This window comes from Myxocyprinus asiaticus, chromosome 22 (genome assembly GCF_019703515.2).
Source record: "Myxocyprinus asiaticus isolate MX2 ecotype Aquarium Trade chromosome 22, UBuf_Myxa_2, whole genome shotgun sequence".
NCBI lineage: Eukaryota > Metazoa > Chordata > Actinopteri > Cypriniformes > Catostomidae > Myxocyprinus > Myxocyprinus asiaticus.
This window is the reverse complement of record NC_059365.1, coordinates 11188464-11215208: the sequence shown is the minus strand read 5'-3', so window position 1 is coordinate 11215208 and position 26745 is coordinate 11188464. Positions and strand designations below refer to the sequence as shown.

General features: G+C 40.1%; 2 protein-coding genes across 2 annotated transcripts; one reads left to right on the top strand and one right to left on the bottom strand.

The window, feature by feature from the left end:
- smyd5 (SMYD family member 5) lies at positions 1-12016 on the bottom strand. Its single transcript, XM_051650194.1, has 13 exons — positions 11809-12016; positions 11373-11481; positions 11044-11183; positions 9390-9511; positions 7925-7994; positions 7721-7825; positions 7363-7425; positions 7021-7091; positions 5515-5621; positions 5231-5287; positions 4478-4572; positions 2336-2406; positions 1-574 (listed from the first exon to the last, which is right to left on the bottom strand). The coding sequence occupies exons 1-13, from the start codon at positions 11899-11901 to the stop codon at positions 430-432; spliced, it is 1248 nt and encodes a 415-aa protein (XP_051506154.1). The 5' UTR covers positions 11902-12016; the 3' UTR covers positions 1-429.
- Positions 11945-26473, top strand: si:ch211-107m4.1 (heterogeneous nuclear ribonucleoprotein U-like protein 1). The gene is given in 14 exon segments (XM_051650051.1): positions 11945-11949; positions 12311-12423; positions 12901-13029; positions 22216-22284; positions 22287-22348; positions 22484-22586; positions 22763-23202; positions 23765-23777; positions 23780-23886; positions 24136-24196; positions 24199-24245; positions 24356-24539; positions 24789-24965; positions 26460-26473. Coding segments are annotated over 14 exon segments (1524 nt in total).
- The last annotated feature ends 272 nt before the right edge of the window (positions 26474-26745 follow it).

Sequence of the window (26745 nt, the reverse complement as noted above, 5' to 3'; positions counted from 1 at the left end):
TGTCAATTGAGCTTAACTTGTATTGATCACAGAATATTCTTTTAACAACCACATCATGATTTCAAAAACAACCTTTCCATCAGTTTAAACCAATAGTGATTTTCCTCTAGTTTAAAAGTTGTACATGTAACCAGACAATGGGCAACTCTATAAACATCATAAAACGTACATTGTATGAGAGAATAAGAAACCAAATGTCACAGAAATGGTAGAAATTCATGACAAGAAAGCACATGATAAAAATATACTGCGCTTCTATTTTGCATAGGCTTTGATATTAAGGTTATGACAGCCGAACAACTGCACTGCTACTGTGAGTTTTGTTTTCTTTATACTGCTGTAGATATTGTGACAACTGGATCAAGGTGTTGGAAATGTCCACATATAAACAGGTGACGGGTTGAGTGGGTCAAGAAAAGCCGAACAGAATCACACATCTGTCATTTCATCCTCCATATCGTCTCCCTCTGTCTCGCCCTCTCCTTCCACTTCCTCTTCATCCTCTGATGTCATATCTGCATCATTCATCTGGGACATGCACTTCTGACAGGAACAGATGAATAAATAATTTTCCCTAAAAATGAGAGGAAAATGTTAATGGCGTTTCATAGTGTTTCCTACAGCATTCTGTTCTTGCAGTTTACATTGACCATATTTGGTCAAAACTAGATAGTTAACAAAATAACCAAAAAAGTGTTTTTCTATTATTATTAAAACAAATCTTTGAGTGTGAATATTTAAAGTTTGTCATTTCTACACCACTGGTGTCATCAAACTGTATTGCAACAATATTGACTGTTTTCAAACAGGTTTCCCGAAGACTCCATCTGCAGTTTGTCCCACCCCAGAATCACGCCTCTGTTGATATGTCGGGCTGGGCAAAAATCTAGAAGTGAATGGGGCCAATCCATAACCATTAAAATACTTACTGTTTTAAAAGTATAGCCATAAGACATAAACAATGTGTTAACTTGATTTTAGTGTGATAAAAGTAAACATTTTTAAGTGTAAAATTATAGCCAATTTTACAACTTTGTTGTCATGACGATGTAATGTCAACAACCCCTAAAACAACTGTAAAAATTATGATTTAAACAACAGCTCCAATAATACGAGTTTTAACAGAAACATTAATGTAAGTGCTTTTATAAAATTACAAGCTTCACATTTTTGTCTTTAAACCCTCCAAAAATTGGCCCCATTCACTTCCATTGCAAGTGCCTCACTGTAACCTTGATTTTTGCTTTTTTAAAGAAAAGGAGGGACGAGACAAAATAATTTTTTGTGATTATCAACATTTTGCCACAAATGCTGTCGACTGAGCTTAACTTGTACTGAACCCAGAATATTCCTTTAAGTACAGGTTGTATAAACTTCCAGTCAGTAAGTGATTCAGTAGTTGTTTCAGAGTCCTTTTCAATGATTCATTACAAAGAATCTGCTCATAAGAGTTGTTTGTTATGAATTGGTCTACACTGATCACATTGTGTTTGTTTTTGCATGTAGCTCTCAATTCAGACGCTTTCTTTAATTTTTGTTTAATTCCTTAATTCCTTTTCTTTCACCATGGCCCTGTAGATTTAGCTGTGCCGGTAATTTGCATTTTATTGTATTTTTTTTATTGATTAATGACATATAAGCCCCAAAGGCTATTTTTATGGCAAGAACAAGATGGGGTCAATCAATAAAAAAAGCAAATAAATAAAAATAGTTGAAATAATAAAAGGAGAAACATTTAAAAATTATCTTCTCACAGAAAAAATTAAAATCTATATATGATTTTTCAAATGTACTGTACTTGTAGCGGTGCAGGAAACACTAGTTTATCGTTTTAATCCACTGTGTATGCTTAATATTGAACATTTCAGCACCCTTAATCTTTCAGACGCAAGTGTTCAGACCACACAACTCTTATTTCTACTGAATGAGAATACACTGGAGATTCTTCCAATCCACTTTTATACCATAACAAACAGAGATAAATAATATCTATCAGTTTCAAAGGTCAGTCTTTCATACCGAATTAACAGCCAAGAAGATCAGCAGTTCTTTTCAAGGTGAAGTCAGGCTTCTCACAGGAATAAAGTGAATATAGTTCAACTGGGGTTTCCAAACAAACCCTCCTTTGGTTATCCAGGCAGTATAGCAGCTGCTGATTGACAGGTATTTCATTTGATCAATAGGCGAGCAGAGGCCCAGCAGAAACCCAACAGCCCATGTGGTTATCCAGGCTGAGAGCTGCTGCCAGTGACCAAGGCCATTGATTCTCTCTGGAGGTAAACTCAGCTGGGCCGTTTCACACAGAATGCTTAAGCAAGGGATTGCATTTGTTTACCTCAAGATCTTGTGCCGGCTATGACGACTCCTGTCTCGCTGGCAGCAGTCCAGGTAGCTGATGCAAATTTCCTGCAGGAGGAGAGGGAGACAGAACCATGAGAGAGAGAGAGAGACGAGACAATCAAATATGCACCAACTCTGTTGCATTTAAATAATGACTAAGAATTTAATTATACATCGTGTCTCTTTAGACACAGTCAGAAAAAAGCTTTTGAACAGTTTTCTGTTTAAAGAGGCTATAGAAATTGTCAGAAACCTTGAACACTGTGTCTGACAACTCTCATATTTTTGGTTAATTCTATGTAAAATGTGGTGTTATGTATATATTTGAAAAAGTCACTTTTAGTAGCCATTTTTTGTTTCTTTCTAACAAGTCAGCTGTGGTCTTAGAGGAATTTGTCATTTTTATTTGCTGATGTCTTTGGTGTTACCATACCTGCCATAATAACGCCACAAAACTGTCTGTTAAACACATTAAAGTAATAGTTCACCCAAAAAATACAAATTCTCTTATCATTTACTCACCCTCATGCCTTTATTCTGCTGAACACAAATGAAGATTTTCAGAGGAATATCTCATCTCTGTTGGTCCTTTCAATGCAAGTGAATGGTGGCCAGAAATCTCAAGGTCCAAAAAGCACATGGAGACAGCATAAAAGTAATCCATATGACTCCAGTGGTTAAATCCATATCTTTAAAAGCAATATGATAAATGTGGGTGAGAAACAGACCAACATTTATGTCTTTTTGCAATAAATCTCCACTTTGTGAAGATAGAGATTTACAGTAAAAAATTACTTCTGTGAATCTGTTCTTACCCAAATCATATCGCTTATGAAGATATGGATTTAACCTCTGGAGCCTTATGAATTACCTTTATGCTGTTGCATCTGCTTTTATGCTGCTGCTCTTTTCCGATTTCTGACCACCATTCACTTGCATTGTGTGGTTCTACAGAGCTGAGATATTCTTCTAAAAATCTTTGTCTGTGTTCAGCAGAAGTTACACATCTGGGATGGCATGAGGGTGAATAAATGATGAGAGAGTTTTGGGGGCCTGGGTAGCTCAACGTGTATTGATGCCAACAACCACCCCTGGAGTTGAGAGTTCGAATCCAGGGCGTGCTGAGTGACTCCAGCCAGGTCTTCTAAGCAACCAAATTGGACTGGTTGCTAGGGAGGGTAGAGTCACATGGGGTAACCTCCTCATGGTCGCTATAACGTGTGGTTCTCGCTCTCGGTGGGGCACGTGATGAGTTGTGCGTGGATGCCGTGGAGAATAGCGTGAAGCCTCCACATGTGCTACGTCTCCGCGGTAACGCGCTCAACAAGCCACGTGATAAGATGCGTGGATTGACAGTCTCAGACGAGGAGGCAATTGAGATTCGTCCTACGCCACCAAGAGGACTGAGAGCGCATTGGGAATTGGGCATTCCAAATTGGGGAGAAAAATAAAAAAAATTAATGATGAGAGAATTTTTGGGGGGTGGGGGGTTAACTATCCCTTTAAAGGCATAATTCACCCCAAAATGAAAATTTACTCACCCTCATGTTGTTCCAAACCCAAATTACTTTTTCTTGGAATGGAACACAAAAGGAGATCTTAGTGAGTATATATGTTAGTCTCAGTCACCATTCACTTTCATCTTTTTTCCATACAAATGTAACTGAGCGGTCATTCTGCCTAATACCTCCTTTTTGTCTTATAGGACAACAAAGTACGTAATGACAGAAATTTCATTTTCGGTTGCCAGGGTGAGGAAAACAATGGTCACTATGACAGAGAAAATACTAAATGGTATTACCATTCAAATGAGTTGTCATAATGTGTACACAAAATGTTAAAAGCTTTCTTTGGTGACTACAACGTGAAGTTAACATGTCATAATAAGCTGTCATCCATTGGCTAAGGAGATTCGGATAAACAAATCAGACATATTAAATAAATACATCTCTGCTATGTGAAAAGCCAGCAGCACATGTAGGTCATTTCAATCTACCTGATAACCTGCCAAAACTGCTCCGATTCTCAGTCTCTATACTATAATTTTTATGACAACAAAACACTCAAGGCTTTAGAATATTACAGGCATCCCTCAGAGGGTCGGCATAGCATTTATTATCCAACATGCTCCTCTGACCTCTCCAGGGCTGATGTCACTGAGGGCGCTGAGGTGCAGGAGGTTGTTGTTGTCAGGGAATGAGGCCTCGGCATTGGGAACGCAGCTGTGGTTACCTTGACAACACAGGAAATGACAATTAATCTTGTTTGTTAAAAGGAATAGTTCACCCAAAAATGAACGACTTCTGTCTGTTTTTCACATTACTGTAGGGAATTCAGAAGACTTGGAATATAGTGCATGAGTCATATGGACAACTTTTATGATCCTTTATGCAAATGTTTTAATCTTGAAAGCTTCATTCCCTAATGATTATAATTATATGGAAAAGAGCAAACAACACAGTCTTCAGAATTTCTCCTTTTGTGTTCCACAGAAATAAGTAAGTTATGCAGGTAATGCAGTAAATACACATTTTATTACTGAAATGGGGTCTCTTATTTAGACTATGATCTGTACTGTAACAAACGAGTTTGGCTCAACAATGCTCAGATACAGAGAAAAAAAGAAGTATTTATCATATTCTACAATAATATAATATTTCCTTAAATAATAATAATACTGTCATCCTTATTTGGCAAGGCAGTCAAAAAACTTGAATCATATTTTCAGTTTCAGTGTTGCCGTAGTTACTGTGTTTTTGCTTTGTAGGCCAGTATTCCTTTACGGTGACCTATAATTCTTTCCAGCACTCAGTCAACTTCTATGTGAAATTAAAACTGCACAGCTGTATAAACTGAAGCATTTGCCAGTGTGAACAAAGACTATTCTCACATGAGCTTTGAAGCAGGAAAAGACCAGAGCCCTCGCAGTTGAGGAAATCACCGGTTTCTGTAAAACAAAATAACATGATCTATGAAACCCTTCACCTTTCAGATTTATTTCACACTTCTGCACAAAACAATCATATTTTACACAGATCGATGGCTGTCTAAGTGGTAAAATGTGTCTCTGTTTCCTTTTTTAGTGTCAAAAACAATAAATGGATTAAATCTGTTCAGGTATACAGTGCAATGTGTGTAAACTATAAACAGGTGGAAGTCAAAGAGAAAAATGACCTTTGTCAATGTCCTTGTACAGCTGGTCAATAAAAGCATCCAGATGCTCCCTCTGCTGGCCGGAAAGCTCCAGTGCATCACATGCATGAACCCACTGACTGAGTGAACTACAGAGAGACACAAATCACATCAAAATCAATTAAGGAATACTAGATTTTCATTTTCTAAAGGAAATAGCAGTGCTTGCAAGGCAGCACAATAATAGGTAGGTTTAGGTTTTAGTTGTGTAAAGAAAATACTACTGTCACGACACAAGCACGCATCTTGTTTTCTGTCAGCTGTGCATCACAATCAACACATAATACGAGAACATATTTGCGGTGTAAAGTTGGCTATGGATGTTTTAAATGCAAGAAAGAAAAAAAAAAATCAAATCACAATTCAGTATGCAAATAAATGCAGGAAACTGGACCAATCAAAATTCAGCATGCAAATATTGATAAATATTATGATGACGTCACTGTCCGTTTCATTTTGAATGATGAACTTTTTAACAATGTAAGTCAACCTAAAATAAACTTCAATTTTTTAATTACATTTTAAACCTGAATTACTGTATAAAATTAAAATACAACCCCACACAAAGTAAAAAAATATATATATATATATATAAAAAATGTTTGAATGGTGGTCAAGTCTCCACATTTAAGGGATAGTCCACCCAAACATGTAAATTCTCATCATTTACTCACCCTCATGCCATCCCAGTTGTGTAAGACTTTCTTTCTTCTGCTAAACACAAGCAAAGATTTTTAGGAGAATATTTCAGCTCTATAGGTCCTCACAATGCAAGTGAATGGTGGCAAGAACTTTGAAGGTCCAAAAAGCATATAAAGGCAGCATAAAAGTAATCCATAAGATAAGACACCTGTGGTTAAATCCATATCTTCAGAAGCGATATGATAGGTGTGGGTGAGAAACAGATCAATATTAAAGTCCTTTTTTACTATAAATTCTCCTCCCTGCTCCAGTAGGTGGTGATATGCACAAAGAATGCGAATCGCCAAAAAAAAAAAAAAAAAAAAAAAAAAGAAGAATGTGAAAGTGAAGGTGGAGATTTCTAGTAATAAAGGACTTAAATATTGATCTGTTTCTCACCCACACCTATCATATCGCTTCTGAAGATATGGATTTAACCACAGGAGTCTTATGGATTACTTTTATGCTGCCTTAATATGCTTTTTGGACCTTCAAAAGTTCTGACCACCATTCATTTGCATTGTATGGACCTACAGAGCTGAGATATTCTTAATTTGTGTTCAGCAGAAGAAATAAAGTCATACAAATCTGGGATGGCATGACAGTGAGTAAATGATGAGAGAATTTTCATTTTTGGGTAAACTATCCCTTTAAGCGGTTTGGGCTGAATCACACAATTTTATGTAGAAGAATAAAAGTAGAATGTTTACTTTTAATAGCCTTGCAATTAATGTACAGTATTAAGCCTGCTGTATGCATCTTAAAGAAACAGGTAAAAACAAAACAGGCACATTCATTGGATCTTACCTGGTACCAATACCCTGACCGTTGGTCCCAATAAGTGAAAAGAGAGAGCGAAATCCCTCTGGAGTGAACCACTAAAACACAGAACAAATTAACTTTACTTTCATCTGCACTACATCTTATTGTAATTCAATGGATTCTATTTTGCTCTTCCAGCATTACACTCGGTGAAGTTATGACAGGCTGATAAATTGGCCAATATTTGCATTGGACGATTACTGTGCATTTGAATAGTTAATAAAGGTGTTAACTCCCCCTATTGTCAGTTCCAAAATCTACCAACAGCCTTGACAATGAATAATACAATACATAATATATTTCTATTTTCAAAGATGGATGGATGACCTGACTCAGATGATCATCTTGCAGAGCTGTGGTAAATAGATTACGCAGCAAGGCCAGCTGTCCCTGAAAATAACAAAACAGTGTTTTTGGGGGGATTTTTTAATTAATGATGTCTAGAACATGGCATTTTGATTCACATCATTAAATCACACATTTTTCTTCAGTGTGCAAATTCCTACAAGCTTCCATATTTAAAATCAATTCTTTGTCCCTCACATGTTTCCACCAAACCGGTAAGCTGACGAGGCAGAGCACAGCATGGCATTAAGACACTTAGAAAAATACACATATACTGTAAATGAGGGATGGAAGACACTCCTTTGGCATTAAAGGGAAGGACTACTGACTTTCTATTTACCTGAAACTTCTCTCCCAACAATTTATGAACTATCTCCTCCTCTTCATTTGCTGTACAACTACAAAAGTTAGAGAACAGCCTCTGCCAGCGTCCCTTGTCTTGAGCCTGTAACAAAAAATAACAATGCTGATCAGCATTGATACACCAATATGTGGTGTTTACGAAATGTTTATGTAAACAGATGAATAGATAAATAACAATGACCTGCTTGATGGTGGCCACCATCCTAGCCATTAGCATGATACTGGAGGTTTCTGGAGGATAGTGCACACTCCTAAACAATATGCAAAAACTGAGTTAAAAATCAGCTGACATGCAAGAGTCATTTCATTCAAGGTAAATATGCTAAAGAACGCATTTCCACCAACAGCCTGCAAAGCAATCCATTACTGACAAAGCAATGGAATGCATTATGTCTTTAATGTCCTGCATAATGCTTACAGTACATGAGAGGATATCTACACCGATAAGCCAAAACATTATGACCACTCACAGGTGAAGCGAATAACATTGATCATCTCCTAAAAAGGCCACATGTCAAGGTCTGAGTAGATTAGATAGTTAGCGAACAATCAGTTCTCATAGACAACACGTTGAATGCAGGAGAAATGGGGAGGAGTAAAGACCTGAGCGACTTTGACAAGGGCCAAATTGTTATGGCCAGACGACTGGGTCAGAGCATCTCTGAAACGGCAAGGCTTGTGGGGTGTTCCCGGTCAGCAGTGTTGAGTACCAACTGACAGTGGTCCGACGAGGGACAAACCGGAGACATGGTGTTGAGCGCTCACGGCTCATCGATGCGCGAGGGCAATGAGAGGTATCCTGTCTGGTCCGAACCGACAGAAGGTCTACTGTGGCACAAGTCACAGAAAACTTTAATGATGGTTACAGGAGGAATGTGTCACAACACAGTGCATCGCACCCTGCTGCGTATGGGGCTGCGTAGCTGCAGACCGGTCAGAGTGCCCATGATGACTGTCCAATGTCAAAAGCATCTAAAATGGGTACGCGAGCATTGGAACTGGGCCTTGGAGCAGTGGAATAAGGGTGTCTGGTCCGATGAATCCCATTTTATATACATCACGTGGACGGCCGTGTATGTGTGTGCCGTTTACCTGGGGAAATGATGGTATCAGGATGCACTTTGGGAAGACGACAAGCCGGTGGAGGGAGTGTGATGCTCTGGGCAATGTTCTGTGGGGAAACCTTGGGTCCGGCCATTCATGTGGATATCAATTTGACACGTGCCACTTACCTAAACATTGTTGCAGACCAGGTACACCCCTTCATGGCAATGGTATTCCCTGATGGTAGTGGCCTCTTTCAGCAGGATAATGCGCACTGCCACACTGCACACATTGTCCGGAAAAGGTTTGAGCAACATAATGAAGAGTTCAAGGTGTTGCCCTGGCCTCCAAATTCCCCAGATCTCAATCCGATTGAGCATCTGTGGGATGTGCTGGACCATCAAGTCCGATCCACGGTGGCTCCATCTCGCAACTTACAGGACTTGAAGGATCTGCTGCTAATGTCTTTGTGCCAGATACTACAGGACACCTTCCCATGCCTCAGCAGGTCGGCACTGTTTTGGCACAGGAGGACCAACAGCATGTTAGGCGGGTGGTCATATTGTTTTGGCTCATCAGTGTAGCTACTCAAGGCACCTCACCTCCATGCATCCTGCAGCTTATTGATTGGATGATCTGGGTCATCGTGGGAGGGGCCGAGACACAGGACCTTGTGGTACTGCTCCCAAGCAGCTTGCCGGCACTCAGCACTACAATACATCACCTGAAGGGGGCAACAAATAAAGTCCATTTGCATGTATCTTTTGAACCGTTTGTCCTAGATAATGAGATTGGTGTCTTTGGACTCCTTGGGTCATGAGGATTTCAACTATATAAATTTTTCAGCTACATGGCCCAGTGGTTAAAGCATTGGAATGATGTTAAAAACATTGTGACTTCGAGTCCAGCACAAATGTATTTAACATTTTTACTACTGTTGACCTCTGTGTCTTTATGTTGTGCTTACAACAATGTAGACTGCACTTCACTGCATAATTCCTGCTTCAATATTCCATTTTTAATTAGATTAAAACATGATATATCTTTTAAAAGGATTATCAGATTTAAAAGAAAATTGGAATGCATCATCTACATCAGGGGTGTCAAACTCAGCTCCTGGAGGGCCACAGTCCAGCAGAGTTTAGTTCCAACCCTGCTCCAACACACCTGCCATATAGTTTTCTAGTAATCCTGAAGGCCTTGATTAGCTGGTTTAGGAGTATTTATTTAGTGTTGGAGCTAAACTCTGCAGAACTTTGCTCCTCCAGGAGCTGAGTTTGACACCCCTGATCATGTCCTCATGTCCTGAGGACACCTGAGCAGTTTTGAGACAGCGCCACCTATAGTTCAAAAGATAATCCACACATGTTTGCTGACTCTAAACTTCCCATGTCTCTTTACCGTCAGCCTGACATGTCAGCTAAATGGCACTGTGTGAGAATCTGGCTCTGTGGTGCAGTGGACAGTGCAGTGTCCTGTTGAACGGAAAGTCGTAGGTTAAAATCCATCCTGAGGCCATGAGTAATGTTGTGTGTCTTTGCTCTTTATGTCATATATGATCTGTGGGTTGTGGATAATGTTGTGCAATGCTTGCCATTTTGGTGCTTGGCCCCATAAATGCTGCTTGCAGCTATATTTAAGATTTACTTTTCTAAAAGCAACTGTGTACCAATTGTGTTTTGAGCCTCAAAAAATAACGTGCATCTCACATAATTATTGATTTTCAAAACAATTGCCTTTTTTATTTCAGTTCTGTAGGTCCATACAATGCAAATGAATGGTGACCAGACCTTTCAAGCTTCAAAAATCACAAAGGCAGCATAAAAGAAGTCCATATGACTCCAATGGCTAAATCTATGTCTTCTGAATCAATGCAATCACTTTGGGTGAGAAACAGATTAATATTTTAATCCTTTTTTACTATAAATTTACACATTTCAGAATGTGAAAGTGAAAGTCGAGATTTATAGTAAAAGAGGACTTAAGATCTGTTTCTCACCCAAACCTCATATCGTTTCGCTTCTAAAGACACAGATTAAACCACTGGAGTCATATGGATTACTTTTATGCTGCCATTATGTGCATTTTGGAGCGGAGATATTCTTCTAAAAATCTTCTTTTGTTTTCTGCTTAAGAAAGTAAGTCATACACATCTGGGATGGCATGAGGGTGAGTAAATGATAAGAGGATTTTAATTTTTGGGTGAACTATCCCTTTAAAACAGACTGTAACAGGAGCATATGGATGAGAACATACCGGACACTGTGGACAGGCCTGGTGTCGGTCAGGTCGCACTTTACACAGCTCAGGATGGGGCAGACTCAGACCTGGCAGACCACTCAACCTCCTGGCATTCTCCTCTGCTGTCTCCAGAGCATGGAGACAGTATTCACATGCTACGTATGGGAAGAACCATGCCAGATACAGATAACACAGGGGGAAAAAATCTATAATTTATCATAATGCACCTTATATTGGTATACCAATGCTTCCAAGTGAAACACAAATACCAGTTTTAAGAGGCCATTTACCATCTGATATAATGCAATTAATCTGAATGGCATCTAAAGATTGCATTAACTCACCTCTGTATTTGTACAAGGCATTCCACAAGAACTGTGATGAGACTAGAGGTTGCTCAGTAAAAATAGTATCACCCTTTTTGAAAGGTCTTTTGGCGAATAATCCTTTTCCCTGGAGAAAACATTATTAATAAAAATAAATAAATACTATTATTTTCCTAAATCTAAAAACCTAATTTAGTGAAGTGAAGTTGTCTGGAGTTGGAGACCACCATTTCGTATGATACCACTTTAGAGAGTATGAATTTGATCATTTGTCACAAAAAGCAGATTTTAGATTATAAATACTTTGTTGATCAGCAGGTTCTGTCATGCGATGAGAATAAGCCGGCTGAGACGAGAAAGGTGCTGCTAACTCCATAAGCAAAGCGAATTACCCTTATAAAACTTGACTGAGCCTCATAATCTGAGTTAGATTTACTTCTACCATGCTGCATACCTTGACATTGTCGATAAATCGGACCTCTACGCAATTACTAATTTTGCCAGGGTCCACGCAGCGAGAAAACATGTCGTCTATGGGGGCCGCCATGTTGTATATTTACATATCAACCTCTGAACCCCAGGACTGACCAATGGCGTGCATTTTATAAATTGACGACATTGAACATCACATATACGGATTTATTTGAGAAAAAGTATCGCTGCTGCCAGCTACAAACACACGCTAAAACACTTTAAAGAGAAATTATAGACAGGAAGCGTTCTATAAAAAAAAACAAATGGAAGTAGGGAGTTAGAAGGCGGAGCATGCACACCGATAGCCAATCAGCGATCAGCTAACTCTCAGCTGCCAATCAGCGTTCAGTTCACTCTCTTGAATTCTCAACAGCTGAGGGTGAGTAATTCCTCGAAAAGTTTTGAGGGTTCGAACAAGGTTGTGGTGGAAGCATGTGTTTTTATTTTTTTATTTATTTTATTTTTTTATGTGGAATTGACAGGCCTACTTGCAAATGTTGCTGGTGGAAGCGGGCCATGTTAACGGAGAGAGGACTAGACTTGAAAGGTCTAAAGGCCGAGTTGGTGGTTCGGCTCATATCTGCAATTGAAGCTGGTGTTGAACCTCTTAAAGTTGGAAAGTGCAACGGATCAGATGAATAAAATGTCTGCAGAAGCACTGCAAAAGCCTTATACGTTGGAATATAAACAGGGCAAGGAGCAATCTATAGTTTGCGCTAATTCCCCCAAAAAGAAAATTAATACTTACACTGATCAAAGCACACAAACTGATTCACAGCAGTTTTGCACATGCACTGCCCCAAGAGACATAACAACACAAGTGACCTCGAAGTTCACAGATCAGTGCAGTTCACAACAGTCAGCTGCTTCTGCACATCCCGTCGACTTGGCAACCGCTGCTACACAGGAACAGAATGCATTGTCAGGATACTCAATATCAGACAATTTCAGAGCCAGAACCACCACAGGAACAAGATCATTGTAATTTACTTACCGAATCCCAGTGCTTTAAGACTAATGTTGTATGTGTCACATGTATACATTAATGTATGATGATGCCTCTCTCCTGCAGTACTCAGTAGAGTATCAGATGGACCTGAGACAGTTGGTACCACCCTGGAGGAAAGTATGGAGATGAATAGGCCCCATGAGAAGAGGGGCAGAGATTATTATGAGTTTAAAGACGACATTTATTACAACGGTTACTGACATTGATCTTTATAATAGCTATTGGAAAGAACGGCATCCTTTTCTAGTTTAATATTATTTTGCCCTGCTTACAGTATGATCACACTTACAAAATGTACTGTGGCGGTACCATGGTACAGTAATGATATCAGATGGTAATGCCAATTTTACTTTGGTATATACCATGGCACTAAATTCTTAATATATTCATGTACAATGGTATTTACGTTCTTCATACGTACTTCAGAGAATGCCATGCCTACATGAACACAGAACCATGGTAATACTGTGGTACTTTTTGGTAATTTTTTTGTTAGTGCGTTATATAAAGTGGACCTCTGCTTTTAATTCCGAGAATGCGGCGGAGCATAAACCTGCCAGTTATGCACTCTGCAAAACTATCAGAGCAGCCAAACGCCAGTACAGGGACAAGATTGAAGGACAGTTTAACACCACTAACTCTAGAAGCATGTGGCAGGGAATTAATATCATCACAGACTTTAAAGGGAATAAAAAACTCCGCCATGAACACTGCTGCCTCTCTCCCGGATGAGCTAAATACTTTTTATGCTCGTTTCGAGGGAAATAACACCACCCTCGTGGAGAGAGCTCTCACGGCTGAAGCCAAAGAGGTTAGTTCACTCTCAGTCTCTGTAGCGGATGTAACCCGATCCTTCCGACGAGTGAATATCCGTAAAGCCACGGGTCCAGACGGCATTCCGGGCCGCGTCATCAGAGCGTGCTCGAACCAACTGGCTGGTGTTTTTTCGGACATTTTCAACCTTTCCCTCTCCTTGTCTTTGGTCCCCACATGCTTTAAAACGTCCACCATTGTGCCTGTACCAAAGCAATCCAAAATCACTTGCTTAAATGACTGGCGTCCTGTTGCTCTGAGCCCCATCATCAGCATAATCAGAGATTTCATCTGCTCTGTGCTGTCTCCCTCACTGGACCCATTTACCGCAACAACCGCTCCACTGATGATGCCATTGCATCTACACTACACATTGCTCTCTCCCACCTGGAAAAAAGGAACACATAGATATATACACACACACACGTTTATAATTAAAAGTCCTGCATTATGCACCAAATCTTCATTTTTGTTTTCTTGATTTTTGTTGAACAATAAACTACATCTGGGATTATTTTTGTTAAGGGGGTACTCTTGTAGCCTCTGTCTGTGCCCGTCATAATAAGGAAAAATTAAGTACATTTTTATAAATAATTATATAAGTCGATTTTAAAAATGATCGGCTAATTAATCAGTTATCTGCCTTTTCCAACACCTTAGTTATTGGTATTTGCAAAATCCACTATTGGTTGACCTCTAATCTTGACAAAGTTACAGGAATCAAGTTTAACATCTTCAAAATCTATTTCAGCATTATCTTCAGTCTCCGGCTGAGGCTCTGGTGTCTTAGCTTTGAGTAAAACAAACCAAAAAAAAAAAAAAAGTTTTGTACAGTATATTGAATCATACTGCAGTTATAACACTCAATGGTATATTTATGGTAAGTTCATCACAATACTAACAAAATCAAAGATCTAACCATTACTGTAAGTTTCTATTTATATCAAATCAAATCAAATCACTTTTATTGTCACACAACCATATACACAAGTGCAATAGTGGGTGAAAGTCTTGGGTGCAGTTCCGAGCAACAAAGCAGTCATGACAGTGATGAGACATATACCAATTTACAATAAACATATTTACACATCACAAATTACATATCTAATATACACACAACACAATATACAAATAATAATATACAATATACAGTATACAATACACACAATATAGAATATTGTACAGTATACAATACACACAATATAGAATACACATACACACAATATTGAATACACATTATACAATAAAAATAGTATATATAGTATATATAAAATATACAGTAGGTTGTATTGTACTCAGCAAACTTAATGATGGCATTAGAGCTGTGTGTTGCCACACAGTCATGTGTGTACAGGGAATACAGGAGTGGGCTGAGAACACAGCCCTGCGGGGCTCCAGTGTTGAGGGTCAGTGATGAGGAGATGTTGCTGCCCATTCTAACCACCTGGTGTCTGCTTGACAGGAAGTCCAGGATCCAGCTGCACAGCGAGCTGTTTAAGCCCAGAGCCCGGATTTTCACATAAAGCTTGGAGGGCACTATGGTGTTGAATGCTGAGCTGTAGTCTACAAACAGCATTCTCACATATGTGTTCCTTTTTTCCAGGTGGGAGAGAGCAATGTGTAGTGTAGATGCAATGGCATCATCAGTGGAGCGGTTGTTGCGGTAAATGGGTCCAGTGAGGGAGACAGCACAGAGCAGATGAAATCTCTGATTATGCTGATGATGGGGCTCAGAGCAACAGGACGCCAGTCATTTAAGCAAGTGATTTTGGATTGCTTTGGTACAGGCACAATGGTGGACGTTTTAAAGCATGTGGGGACCAAAGACAAGGAGAGGGAAAGGTTGAAAATGTCCGAAAAAACACCAGCCAGTTGGTTCGAGCACGCTCTGATGACGCGGCCCGGAATGCCGTCTGGACCCGTGGCTTTACGGATATTCACTCGTCGGAAGGATCGGGTTACATCCGCTACAGAGACTGAGAGTGAACTAACCTCTTTGGCTTCAGCCGTGAGAGCTCTCTCCACGAGGGTGGTGTTATTTCCCTCGAAACGAGCATAAAAAGTATTTAGCTCATCCGGGAGAGAGGCAGCAGTGTTCATGGCGGAGTTTTTTATTCCCTTTAAAGTCTGTGATGATATTAATTCCCTGCCACATGCTTCTAGAGTTAGTGGTGTTAAACTGTCCTTCAATCTTGTCCCTGTACTGGCGTTTGGCTGCTCTGATAGTTTTGCAGAGTGCATAACTGGCAGGTTTATGCTCCGCCGCATTCTCGGAATTAAAAGCAGAGGTCCACTTTATATAACGCACTAACAAAAAAATTACCAAAAAGTACCACAGTATTACCATGGTTCTGTGTTCATGTAGGCATGGCATTCTCTGAAGTACGTATGAAGAACGTAAATACCATTGTACATGAATATATTAAGAATTTAGTGCCATGGTATATACCAAAGTAAAATTGGCATTACCATCTGATATCATTACTGTACCATGGTACCGCCACAGTACATTTTGTAAGTGTGATCATACTGTAAGCAGGGCAAAATAATATTAAACTAGAAAAGGATGGCGTTCTTTCCAATAGCTATTATAAAGATCAATGTCAGTAACCGTTGTAATAAATGTCGTCTTTAAACTCATAATAATCTCTGCCCCTCTTCTCATGGGGCCTATTCATCTCCATACTTTCCTCCAGGGTGGTACCAACTGTCTCAGGTCCATCTGATACTCTACTGAGTACTGCAGGAGAGAGGCATCATCATACATTAATGTATACATGTGACACATACAACATTAGTCTTAAAGCACTGGGATTCGGTAAGTAAATTACAATGATCTTGTTCCTGTGGTGGTTCTGGCTCTGAAATTGTCTGATATTGAGTATCCTGACAATGCATTCTGTTCCTGTGTAGCAGCGGTTGCCAAGTCGACGGGATGTAGTTCATTTGGAAACCAAGGTCCTAGAGTCTGGAGGAAGGGTGGAGAAGCTCATAGCCCAAGTTGCTTGAAGTCCAGTGTTAAATTTCCACAGTCTGTGATGATTTGGGGTGCAATGTCATCTGCTGGTGTTGGTCCATTGTGTTTTTTGAAAACCAAAGTCACTGCACCCGTTTACCATGAAATTTTGGAGCACTTCATGCGTCCTTCTACTGACCAGCTTTTTAAAGATGCTGATTTCATTTTCCAGCAGGATTTGGCACCTGCCCACACTGCCAAAAGCACCAAAAGTTGGTTAAATGACCATGGTGTTGGTGTGCTTGACTGGCCAGCAAACTCACCAGACCTGAACCCCATAGAGAATCTATGGGGTATTGTCAAGAGGAAAATGAGAAACAAGAGACCAAAAAATGCAGATGAGCTGAAGGCCACTGTCAAAGAAACCTGGGCTTCCATACCACCTCAGCAGTGCCACAAACTGATCACCTCCATGCCACGCCGAACTGAGGCAGTAATTAAAGCAAAAGGAGTCCCTACCAAGTATTGAGTACATATACAGTAAATGAACATACTTTCCAGAAGGCCAACAATTCACTAAAAATGTTTTTTTTATTGGTCTTATGATGTATTCTAATTTTCTGAGATAGTGAATTGGTGGGTTTTTGTTAAATGTGAGCCAAAATCATCACAATTAAAAGAACCAAAGACTTAAACTACTTCAGTCTGTGTGCATTGAATTTATTTAATACACGAGTTTCACAATTTGAGTTGAATTACTGAAATAAATGAACTTTTCCACGACATTCTAATTTATTGAGATGCACCTGTATATATATATATATATATATATATATATATATATATACACATATATACACACACACACACAGAGTTGAAGTCAGAAGTTTACATACACCTTAGCCAAATACATTTAAACTCAGTTTTTCACAATTCCTGACATTTAAATGTAGAAAACATTCCATTTCTTAGGTCAGATAGGATCACTACTTTATTTTAAGAATGTGAAATGTCAGAATAATAGTAGAGAATTATTTATTTCAGTTTTTATTTATTTCATCACATTACCTCTGGGTCAGAAGTTTACATACACTTTGTTAGTACTGAGGTCAGGGCTTTGTGATGGCCACTACAATACCTTGACTTTGTTGTCCTTAAGCCATTTTGCCACAACTTTGGAGGTATGCTTGAGGTCACTGTCCATTTGGAAGACCCATTTGCGACGAGCTTTAACTTCCTGGCTGATATCTTGAGATGTTGCTTCAATGTATCCACATAATGTTCCTTCCTCATGATGCCATCTATTTTATGAAGTGCACCAGTCCCTGCTGCAGCAAAGCACCCCTGCAACATGATGCTGCCACCCCATGCTTCACAGTTGGGATGGTGTTCTTCCGCTTGCAAGCCTCACCCTTTTTCCTCCAAACATAACGATGGTCATCTTGGCCAAACAGTTCAATTTGTGTTTCATCAGACCAGAGGACATTTCTCCAAAAAGTAAGATCTTTGTCCCCATGTGGACTTGCAAACTGTAGTCTGGCTTTTTATGGCGGTTTTGGAGCAGTGGCTTCTTCCTTGCTGAGCAGCCTTTCAGGTTATATTGATATAGGACTCGTTTTACTGTGGATATAGATACTTGTCTACCCGTTTCCTCCAGCATCTTCACAAGGTCCTTTGCTGTTGTTCTGGGATTTATTTGCACTTTTCACATCAAACTACGTTCATCTCTAGGAGACATGATGGCTGCATGGTCCCATGATGTTTATACTTGCGTACTATTGTTTGTACAGATGAAGATGGTACCTTCAGGTGTTTGGAAATTGCTCCCAAGGATGAACCAAACTTGAGGTTCACACATTTTTTCTCTAAGGTCTTGGCTGATTTATTTTGATTTTCCCATGATGTCAAGAAAAGAGGCACTGAGTTTGAAGGTAGGCCTTAAAATACATCCACAGGTATACCTCCAGTTGACGCCAATTAGCCTATCAGAAGCTAATTGGCTAATTGCCTAAAGGCTAAACATAATTTTCTGGAATTTTCCAAGCTGCTTAAAGGCACAGTTAACTTAGTGTATGTAAACATATGCCCCACTAGAATTGTGATATAGTCAATTAAAAGTGAAACAATCTGTCTATAAACAATTGTTGGAAAAATTACTCGTGTCATGCACAAAGTAGATATCCTAAACAACTTACCAAAACTATAGTTTGCTAATATGAAAACTGTGAAGTGGTTAAACAATGAGTTTTAATAACTTAAATTTCTGACTTCAACTGTGTGGATATATAACGTCCCTTTTTCAGGACACTGTATTTTAAAGATAATTTTGTAAAAATCCAAATAACTTTACAGATCTTTATTGTAAAGGGTTTAAACAATGTTTTCCATGTTTGTTCAATGAATCATAAACAGTTAATGAACATGCACCTGTAGAACGGCCGTTAAGACACTAACAGTTTACAGACGGTAGGCAATTAAGGTCACAGTTATAAAAACTTAGGACACTAAAGAGACCTTTCTACTGACTCTGAAAAACACTTAAAAAAAAGATGCCCAGGGTCCCTGCTCATCTGCGTGAACGTGCCTTAGGCATGCTGCATGGAGGCATGAGGACTGCAGATGTGGCTAGGGCAATAAATTGCAATGTCCGTACTGTGAGACGCCTAAGACAGCGCTACAGGGAGACAGGAAGGACAGCTGATCGTCCTCGCAGTAGCAGGCCACGTGTAACAAGACCTGCACAGGATCAGTACATCCGAATATCACACTTGCAGGACAGGTACAGGATGGCAACAACAACTGCCCGAGTTACACCAGGAACGCATAATCCCTCCATCAGTGCTCAGACTGTCCGCAATAGACTGAGAGAGGCTGGACTGAGGGTTTGTAGGCCTGTTGTTAGGCAGGTCCTTACCAGACATCACCGGCAACAACGTCGCCTATGGGCACAAACCCACCTTCACTGGAGGTGCTCTTCACTGACGAGTCGCGGTTTTGTATCACCAGGGGTGATGGTCGGACACGCGTTTATCGTAGAAGGAATGAGCATTACACCAAGGCCTGTACTCTGGAGCGGGATCGATTTGGAGGTGGAGGGTCTGTCATGGTCTGGGGCGGTGTGTCACAGCATCATCGGACTGAGCTTGTTGTCATTGCAGGCAATCTCAACGCTGTGCATTACAGGAAAGACATCCTCCTCCCTCATGTGGTACCCTTCCTGCAGGCTCATCCTGACATGACCCTCCAGCATGACAATGCCACCAGCCATACTGCTCGTTCTGTGCGTGATTTCCTGCAAGACAGGAATGTCAGTGTTCTGCCATGGCCAGCGAAGAGCCCGGATCTCAATCCTATTGAGCACATCTGGGACCTGTTGGATCGGAGGGTGAGGGCTAGGGCCATTCTCCCCAGAAATGTCCGGGAACTTGCAAGTGCCTTGGTGGAAGAGTGGGGTAACATCTCACAGCAAGAACTGGCAAATATGTTGCAGTCCATGAGGAGAAGATGCACTACAGTACTTAATGCAGCTGGTGGCCACACCAGATTCTGACTGTTACATTTGATTTTGACCTCCCCTTTGTTCAAGGACACATTCCATTTCTGTTAGTCACATGTCTGTGAAACTTGTTCAGTTTATGTCTTAGTTGTTGAATCTTTTTATGTTCATACAAATATTTACACATGTTAAGTTTGCTGAAAATAAAAGCATTTGAAATTGAGAGGATGTTTCTTTTTTTGCTGAGTTTATATACACACATATATATATATATATATATATATATATATATACTTTACCAGATTAGGTTTGAGGAATAAGGTTTAATATTATTCACAAGACATTAAGTTAGAGACATGATGTACAGTGCATCCGGAAAGTATTCACAGCACTTCACTTTTTCCACATTTTGTTATGCTCAATACTTTGTTGAAGCACCTTTGGCACCAATTACAGCCTCAAGTCTTTTTCAGTGTGATGCTACAAGCTTGGCACACCTATTTTTGGGCAGTTTCTCCCATTCTTCTTTGCAGGACCTCTCAAGCTCCATCAGACTGGATGGGGAGTATCCATTTTCAGATCTCTCCAGAGATGTTCAATCGGGTTAAAGTCTGGGCTCTGGCTGGGCCACTCAAGGACATTCACAGAGTTGTCCCGGAGCCACTCCTTTGTTATCTTGGCTGTGTGCTTAGGGTTGTTGTCCTGTTGGAAGATAAACCTTTGCCCCAGTCTGAGGTCCAGAGCGCTCTGGAGCAGGTTTTCATCAAGGATGTCTCTGTACATTGCTGCATTCATCTTTCCCTCGATCCTGACTAGTCTCCCAGTTCCTGCCACTGAAAAACATCCCCACAGCATGATGCTGCCACCACCATGCTTCACTGTAGGGATGGTATTGGCCAGGTGATGAGTGGTGTCTGGTTTCCTCCAGGCATGATGCTTGCCATTCAGGCCAAAGAGTTCAATCTTTGTTTCTCATGGTCTGAGAGTCCTTCAGGTGCCTTTTGGCAAACTCCAGGCGGGCTGTCATGTGCCTTTTATTGAGGAGTGGCTTCCGTCTGGCCACTCTACCATACAGGCCTGATTGGTGGAGTGCTGCAGAGATGGTTGTTCTTCTGGAAGGTTCTCCTCTCTCCACAGAGAAATGCTGGAGCTCTGTCAGAGTGACCATCGGGTTCTTGGTCACCTCCCTGACTAAGGCCCTTCTCCCCTGATCGCTCAGTTTGGCCGGGCGGCCAGCTCTAGGAAGAGTCCTGGTGGTTCCAAACTTCTTCCATTTACGGATGATGGAGGCCACTGTGCTCATTGGGACCTTCAATGCTGCAGAAATTTTTCTGTACCCTTCCCCAGATCTGTGCCTCAATACAATCCTGTCTCGGAGGTCTACAGACAATTCCTTGGACTTCATGGCTTGGTTTGTGCTCTGACATGCACTGTTAACTGTGGGACCTTATATAGAGAGGTGTGTGCCTTTCCAAATCATGTCCAATCAACTGAATTTACCACAGGTGGACTCCAATCAAGTTGTAGAAACACCTCAAGGATGATCAGTGGAAACAGGATGCACCTGAGCTCAATTTGATGTCATGGCAAAGGCTGTGAATACTTATGAACATGCGATTTGTTTTGTGATTTTTTTTATTTTTAATAAATTTGCAAAAATTTCAAACAAACTTCTTTCACATTGTCATTATGGGGTATTGTTTGTAGAATTTTGAGGAAAATAATGAATTTAATCCATTTTGGAATAAGGCTGTAACATTACAAAATGTGGAAAAAGTGAAGCGCTGTGAGTACTTTCCGGATGCACTGTATGTGCTGGCGGTGCACATTTCCATATAGTCACATTTTTTGAAACTTGATTACCTAATAAAAACAAAATATGCATTGAAGTGTCGAAAAAAATATGGATGATTATTGTCAATGATGAAAGATTGAGAAACAGAGGAATAAAAAAAAATGGCATAGTTTTTTGCCAATAACTGATCTGTCGGCACAGATTAATCGGTAAAACCAATAAATCGGTCTACCTCTAATCATGCTCCGTTCAAAGCTCAGATATTGATTAAATAATAAAAGAAAGTCTCCTCATATCAATCATGTTTGTGATTTACAGATAACGGTGACCTGCATTTTGAAGTGGGTTCTGATGAAAGCAGCGGGCAGCCTCTGTTCTGGGAGAAATTCTTTGGTCAGGATGTTGGATGACCCACGGATTTTGTCAAGGAAAGGTTGGATTCGAAGCCAAGGTGTGAACTTGAGGTTTGAATCCTCTAAATGTTAAACAAAGCCTTTCTTTTCTTGGATTCATTAAATAGCTCTCCATTTTAATTTAAAATAATGTTGTTGTTTTTTTTTTTTTGTTTTTTTTTTGCCATCACCAGTTTGTGAAGCATCTGTCAGCACCTGTATTAAGCATGAGTTATGATCCCGATCTGCACATGCTCAGAGTAGGCTGGTCTTTGGACAGCACAAGCCTTCAGTTAGGTGAATATAACATAATTCTAATATCCTGTAGTTCTGGTGAGTTCCTGTGATCAAACACTGCAATGTATGAACATTGCAATTTGCTTTAAACTAATTCTGTCTCCTGAATATTTTATTTCCTTTAGCATCAGGCTTTTAATTGATCTCATTTTTCTTGCTATCTCTTGTTCTCTCAGGAGAGGTGGAGCTGTCATACAATTTTGATGGATGGGGGAGAATAGTAACAGCAGGAAAGGAAGAGGAATCTGGTGAGCCCTTCTCAGAAGGAGATGTCATCAGCTGCTTTGCTGTGCGTTTCAAAACTAAATTTGATACAGTAAAATAGGTTATAAAATGCATACTTGGATCACAACATTATTCTTGTTGGGTTGATTATCAATTGGTGACACTTTCATTTCACAAGAATGGACGATCTCTCGGAGTTGCATTTCACTTGACTTTTGGAGGTCAAGCACTCTATCCTGACTTACTTGGCAAAAACTGCTCTGTTTCTGTATATCTTGACCCAGAGACTCCTTGGCATCCTTTATCTGCTGGTTTCAGCATTCTGTATATTCTTTGTCCTGGTCAAAGAACTTGTGCCCCTTTGCCAAAAGCATCTAAAAGGGATTGTGAGGTGAGAAAGATTAAAAAAGTATTTTAGACCCTTAATCAAAATGAATACTCGGGGGCCTGGGTAGCTTAGCGAGTAAAGACACTGACTACCACACCTGGAGTCGTGAGTTCGAATCCAGGGTGTGCTGAGTGACTCCAGCCAGGTCTCCTAAGCAACCAAATTGGCCGGTTGCTAGGGAGGGTAGAGTCACATCCTCGTGGTCGCTATAATGTGGTTTGCTTTCGGTGGGGCACGTGGTTGTGCGTGGATGTCGCGGAGAATAGCGTGAAGCCTCCACACGCGCTATGCCTCCGCGGTAACGCACTCAACAAGCCACGTGATAAGATGCGCGGGTTGACGGTCTCAGATGCAGAGGCAACTGAGATTCGTCCTCCGCCACCTAGATTGAGGCGAGTCACTACGTCACCACGAGGACCTAGAGTGCATTGGGAATTGGGCATTCCAAATTGGGATTGGAGAACAAGGGGAAAGAAAAAAAAATTAATACTCCGTTCTACTTATAAAAACAGAAAAAGTCCAGGATTCTCTTGTGAGGATTCTCTTTTTTTTTCTTGTCTCTCAGGTGTTAACGATGGTTGTATGGCTGGTTCTGGTAAGACCCACTGGGCTCAGGTTCATATGGCCCGGTACCCCCGGAAATATTACAATCTTCTGAATACAAACTCCATATTGGATTGCATGAGGGTGAGAAAAATACATAACGATTATTTTATGTAGACATACAATTACAAATAATGTACTTTCTTCTAGTGCAGTGGTTCTTAGTTGGTTTTGCTTCAAAACCCAGATTTTACATTGTACAGGTGATGACGAAATTATCATACAAAAATGAACAGAAATTTTCTAAAAATCAAACAAATTAAATGGATTAATATTAGCAAAATTACAAAGCAGTTGTAAGAAATGTCTTCATCATTGGCCTCTGTCGTTTAGGTGCCCCCTGGATCCAATCACAGAGAGCTGATGCTGCAACAGGCCACTCAGTGTGTCAGTCAGCGATCAGAATAGCTGCAAACAGGCGAAGGAACTACATCCTTGACCAGGTAATGAGGAATATGTGTGTGGTCCAGATATGAAGGCAAAGGTGGGGTACAGCTTTAATAATTTTCTGTTTATTCATGTTTACTCTCTCAACCCTCTTCTCAATCCCAAGGCCAACATTTATCCATCTGCCCAGCGACACAAGATGCTCTGTTTTCGTAGTTACCAGCGAAAAGCAGTGGTGGGTTTTCCATCAGATGAGGTGTGGTGGAGACATCTTGTACAGCACCAGACAGAGGAGGGCATGGCCATTCCAGAAATTGTTTGCAGACACACACATTTTTTTTCCCCACTCCGTTCTGTTTGCAGCCATTGCTCATAACTTGCCAGTCATGTCTCGTGATTTGTAAGCCGCCCGATGTACTCGGACTATGACAGACCTCTTCTGCCAGGTCTTCTCTTGCCATGGCTTTGCGCTGCCTCGTAGAGCACGTACTGATGAATGAGTTCAGTTTAAGGCTTTCTGATACAGTGGCCGACATACCTCAATTGGCGCTGCTGCTCAATTGGTGCTCCAATTTTTATCTCTCTTCCTGGTTTTCTAGTGAGCTTCACACTACCAGAGCAAGGAGAGCATCTGGATGAAGTTATGTTTGTGGAGCTTGGCTTTGACAAGCCTAAACTCTTAACAGACTACAAAGAGGAAGCACACAGCCTTCTACCCACACCTCCCAAACGCAAAAAGCACAGACATGGAATTCAAAAATGCCTCATCCATCGTGGTAAGAAGAATATGTGGATGAAAGAAATAGATAATATGCATTGACAAATTTACTTCTGCTGTTGCTTTGTGTTGTATCAATCCATAATGTTGAATGATGATTTTAGGCAATGCCATTTTCTCATTGTTTTTTCCAATGATGGAGTGGAGGTCTATAGACCAGTCACAATCAACACTCACTCCAGAAAATTAAAAATGTTTATTTGAATGTGATGAGCATATCTTACACTGATAGATATCAAAAACACAATTTACCCTGAAATATTTGATGTACTGATTTTGATCTTGCCGGTGGCGGGACAAGGCGCCCACCCACTTGGGCGCCTTGTCCCGCCACTGGCAAGATCAAAATCAGTACATCAAATATTTCAGGGTACTGAACTCCACCAGCCGTCTCATTTACATGATGATTCAAATAGATTTACATGATGATTCAGATAGATCGCTAATTATTGCTTTGTTCTGTGAAGTGTTTCAAGTGTACTGCATATATAGCCAACATTTGGCAAGTGATCATTTTGACAAACTTTGCAAGTTGAATTGCAATGATAAATTATTTAATATTGCTGTGCTCCTCAGCGTGAACCGCTAGAGGGCGTGTCTCTATCTGCAGGGGTTTATGAATATACACACACATTGTTTGATATACGAGTACTTTCTAGATAAACATGATAATTTATAGATATTGATTTCTAGAGAGACTTGGTTTAGATAAAATGAATACCTACACTGGCTAAGAATTATTTTGCAGTTTTCTTATTCCATTATTTCTGAACATCTGGGTTTATTAGATTTTAATACATTTTACATTTACACTCAATTGACAACTTCTCCCTGTAAATTTTTCTTGCGCACGTTTGTTTCCTATGATGAAAATAACTTGGATTTCTCTAATCAGGTTGCCTTTCATTCTAATAAAGAACATACCATTTGAATCATGTTGGAGGACATTTAAAACTTTAAAAAAAAATTAAATTGCGAATTGTAAATTGTCCATAAGTTTGATAAAAATCGAGATTGTATTTTTTTGCCATATCGCCCAGACCTAGTTGTAGCCCATCTGTCTCAAGGTTCAACATGTTGTCCATTCTGAGATGCTATTCTATCACTACAATTGTACAGAGCGGTTATCCAAGTTACTGTAGACTTTCTGTCAGCTTGAACCAGTCTGGCAATTCTCCATTGACCTCTCTCATCAACAAGGCATTTCCGTCCGCAGAACTGCCACTCACTGGATGTTTTTTGTTTTTGGCACCATTGATTAAACTAGAGACTGTTTTGCATGAAAATCCCAGGAGATCAGCAGTTACAGAAATACTCAGACCAGCCCGTCTGGCACCAACAATCATGCCACGGTCGAAATCGCTGAAATTTTATGCGTTGCACTTCTGCCACACAATTGGCTGAATAGATAATCGCATGAAAAGGTGTACAGGTGTTTCTAATAAAGTGCTCATTGAGCAACATTCTAAATAATTGTTTTTCTTTTTTGCAGTGGAACTTGTCTGACCAAAACCAGATTTATTATGGCAACCTGAATCACGGCTGTTCAACTTAGGAGGGCTTTTGATAGTCATTTGTGCTGGTTGTGATGAAAAAACATTGTAGCAGTATAAAATGAACATCCAAAATCTGACCATGTTTTGTTTTGATTCACAATGCTTCAGCCTTTACTAATTATATAATTGTTTTTTCTGTCTGTAATTTCATTAACAAAGGTCGCTGGTTATAATGAGATGCTACCTTGTGTACGTTTTGATTTTAAAGGAATACATCAAAAA

Bases quoted from the DNA above. Each gene is read 5' to 3' on its own strand.
- smyd5 (XM_051650194.1), bottom strand. From the start codon at position 11,901: ATGGCGGCCCCCATAGACGACATGTTTTCTCGCTGCGTGGACCCTGGC. The intron at 11,482-11,808 runs GTATGCAGCATG...TGTTTTCTCCAG, and splicing joins GATTTATCGACAATGTCAAG to GGAAAAGGATTATTCGCCAA. The intron at 7,092-7,362 runs GTCATCCATCCA...TCTGTGTTTTAG, and splicing joins AAGATGATCATCTGAGTCAG to TGGTTCACTCCAGAGGGATT.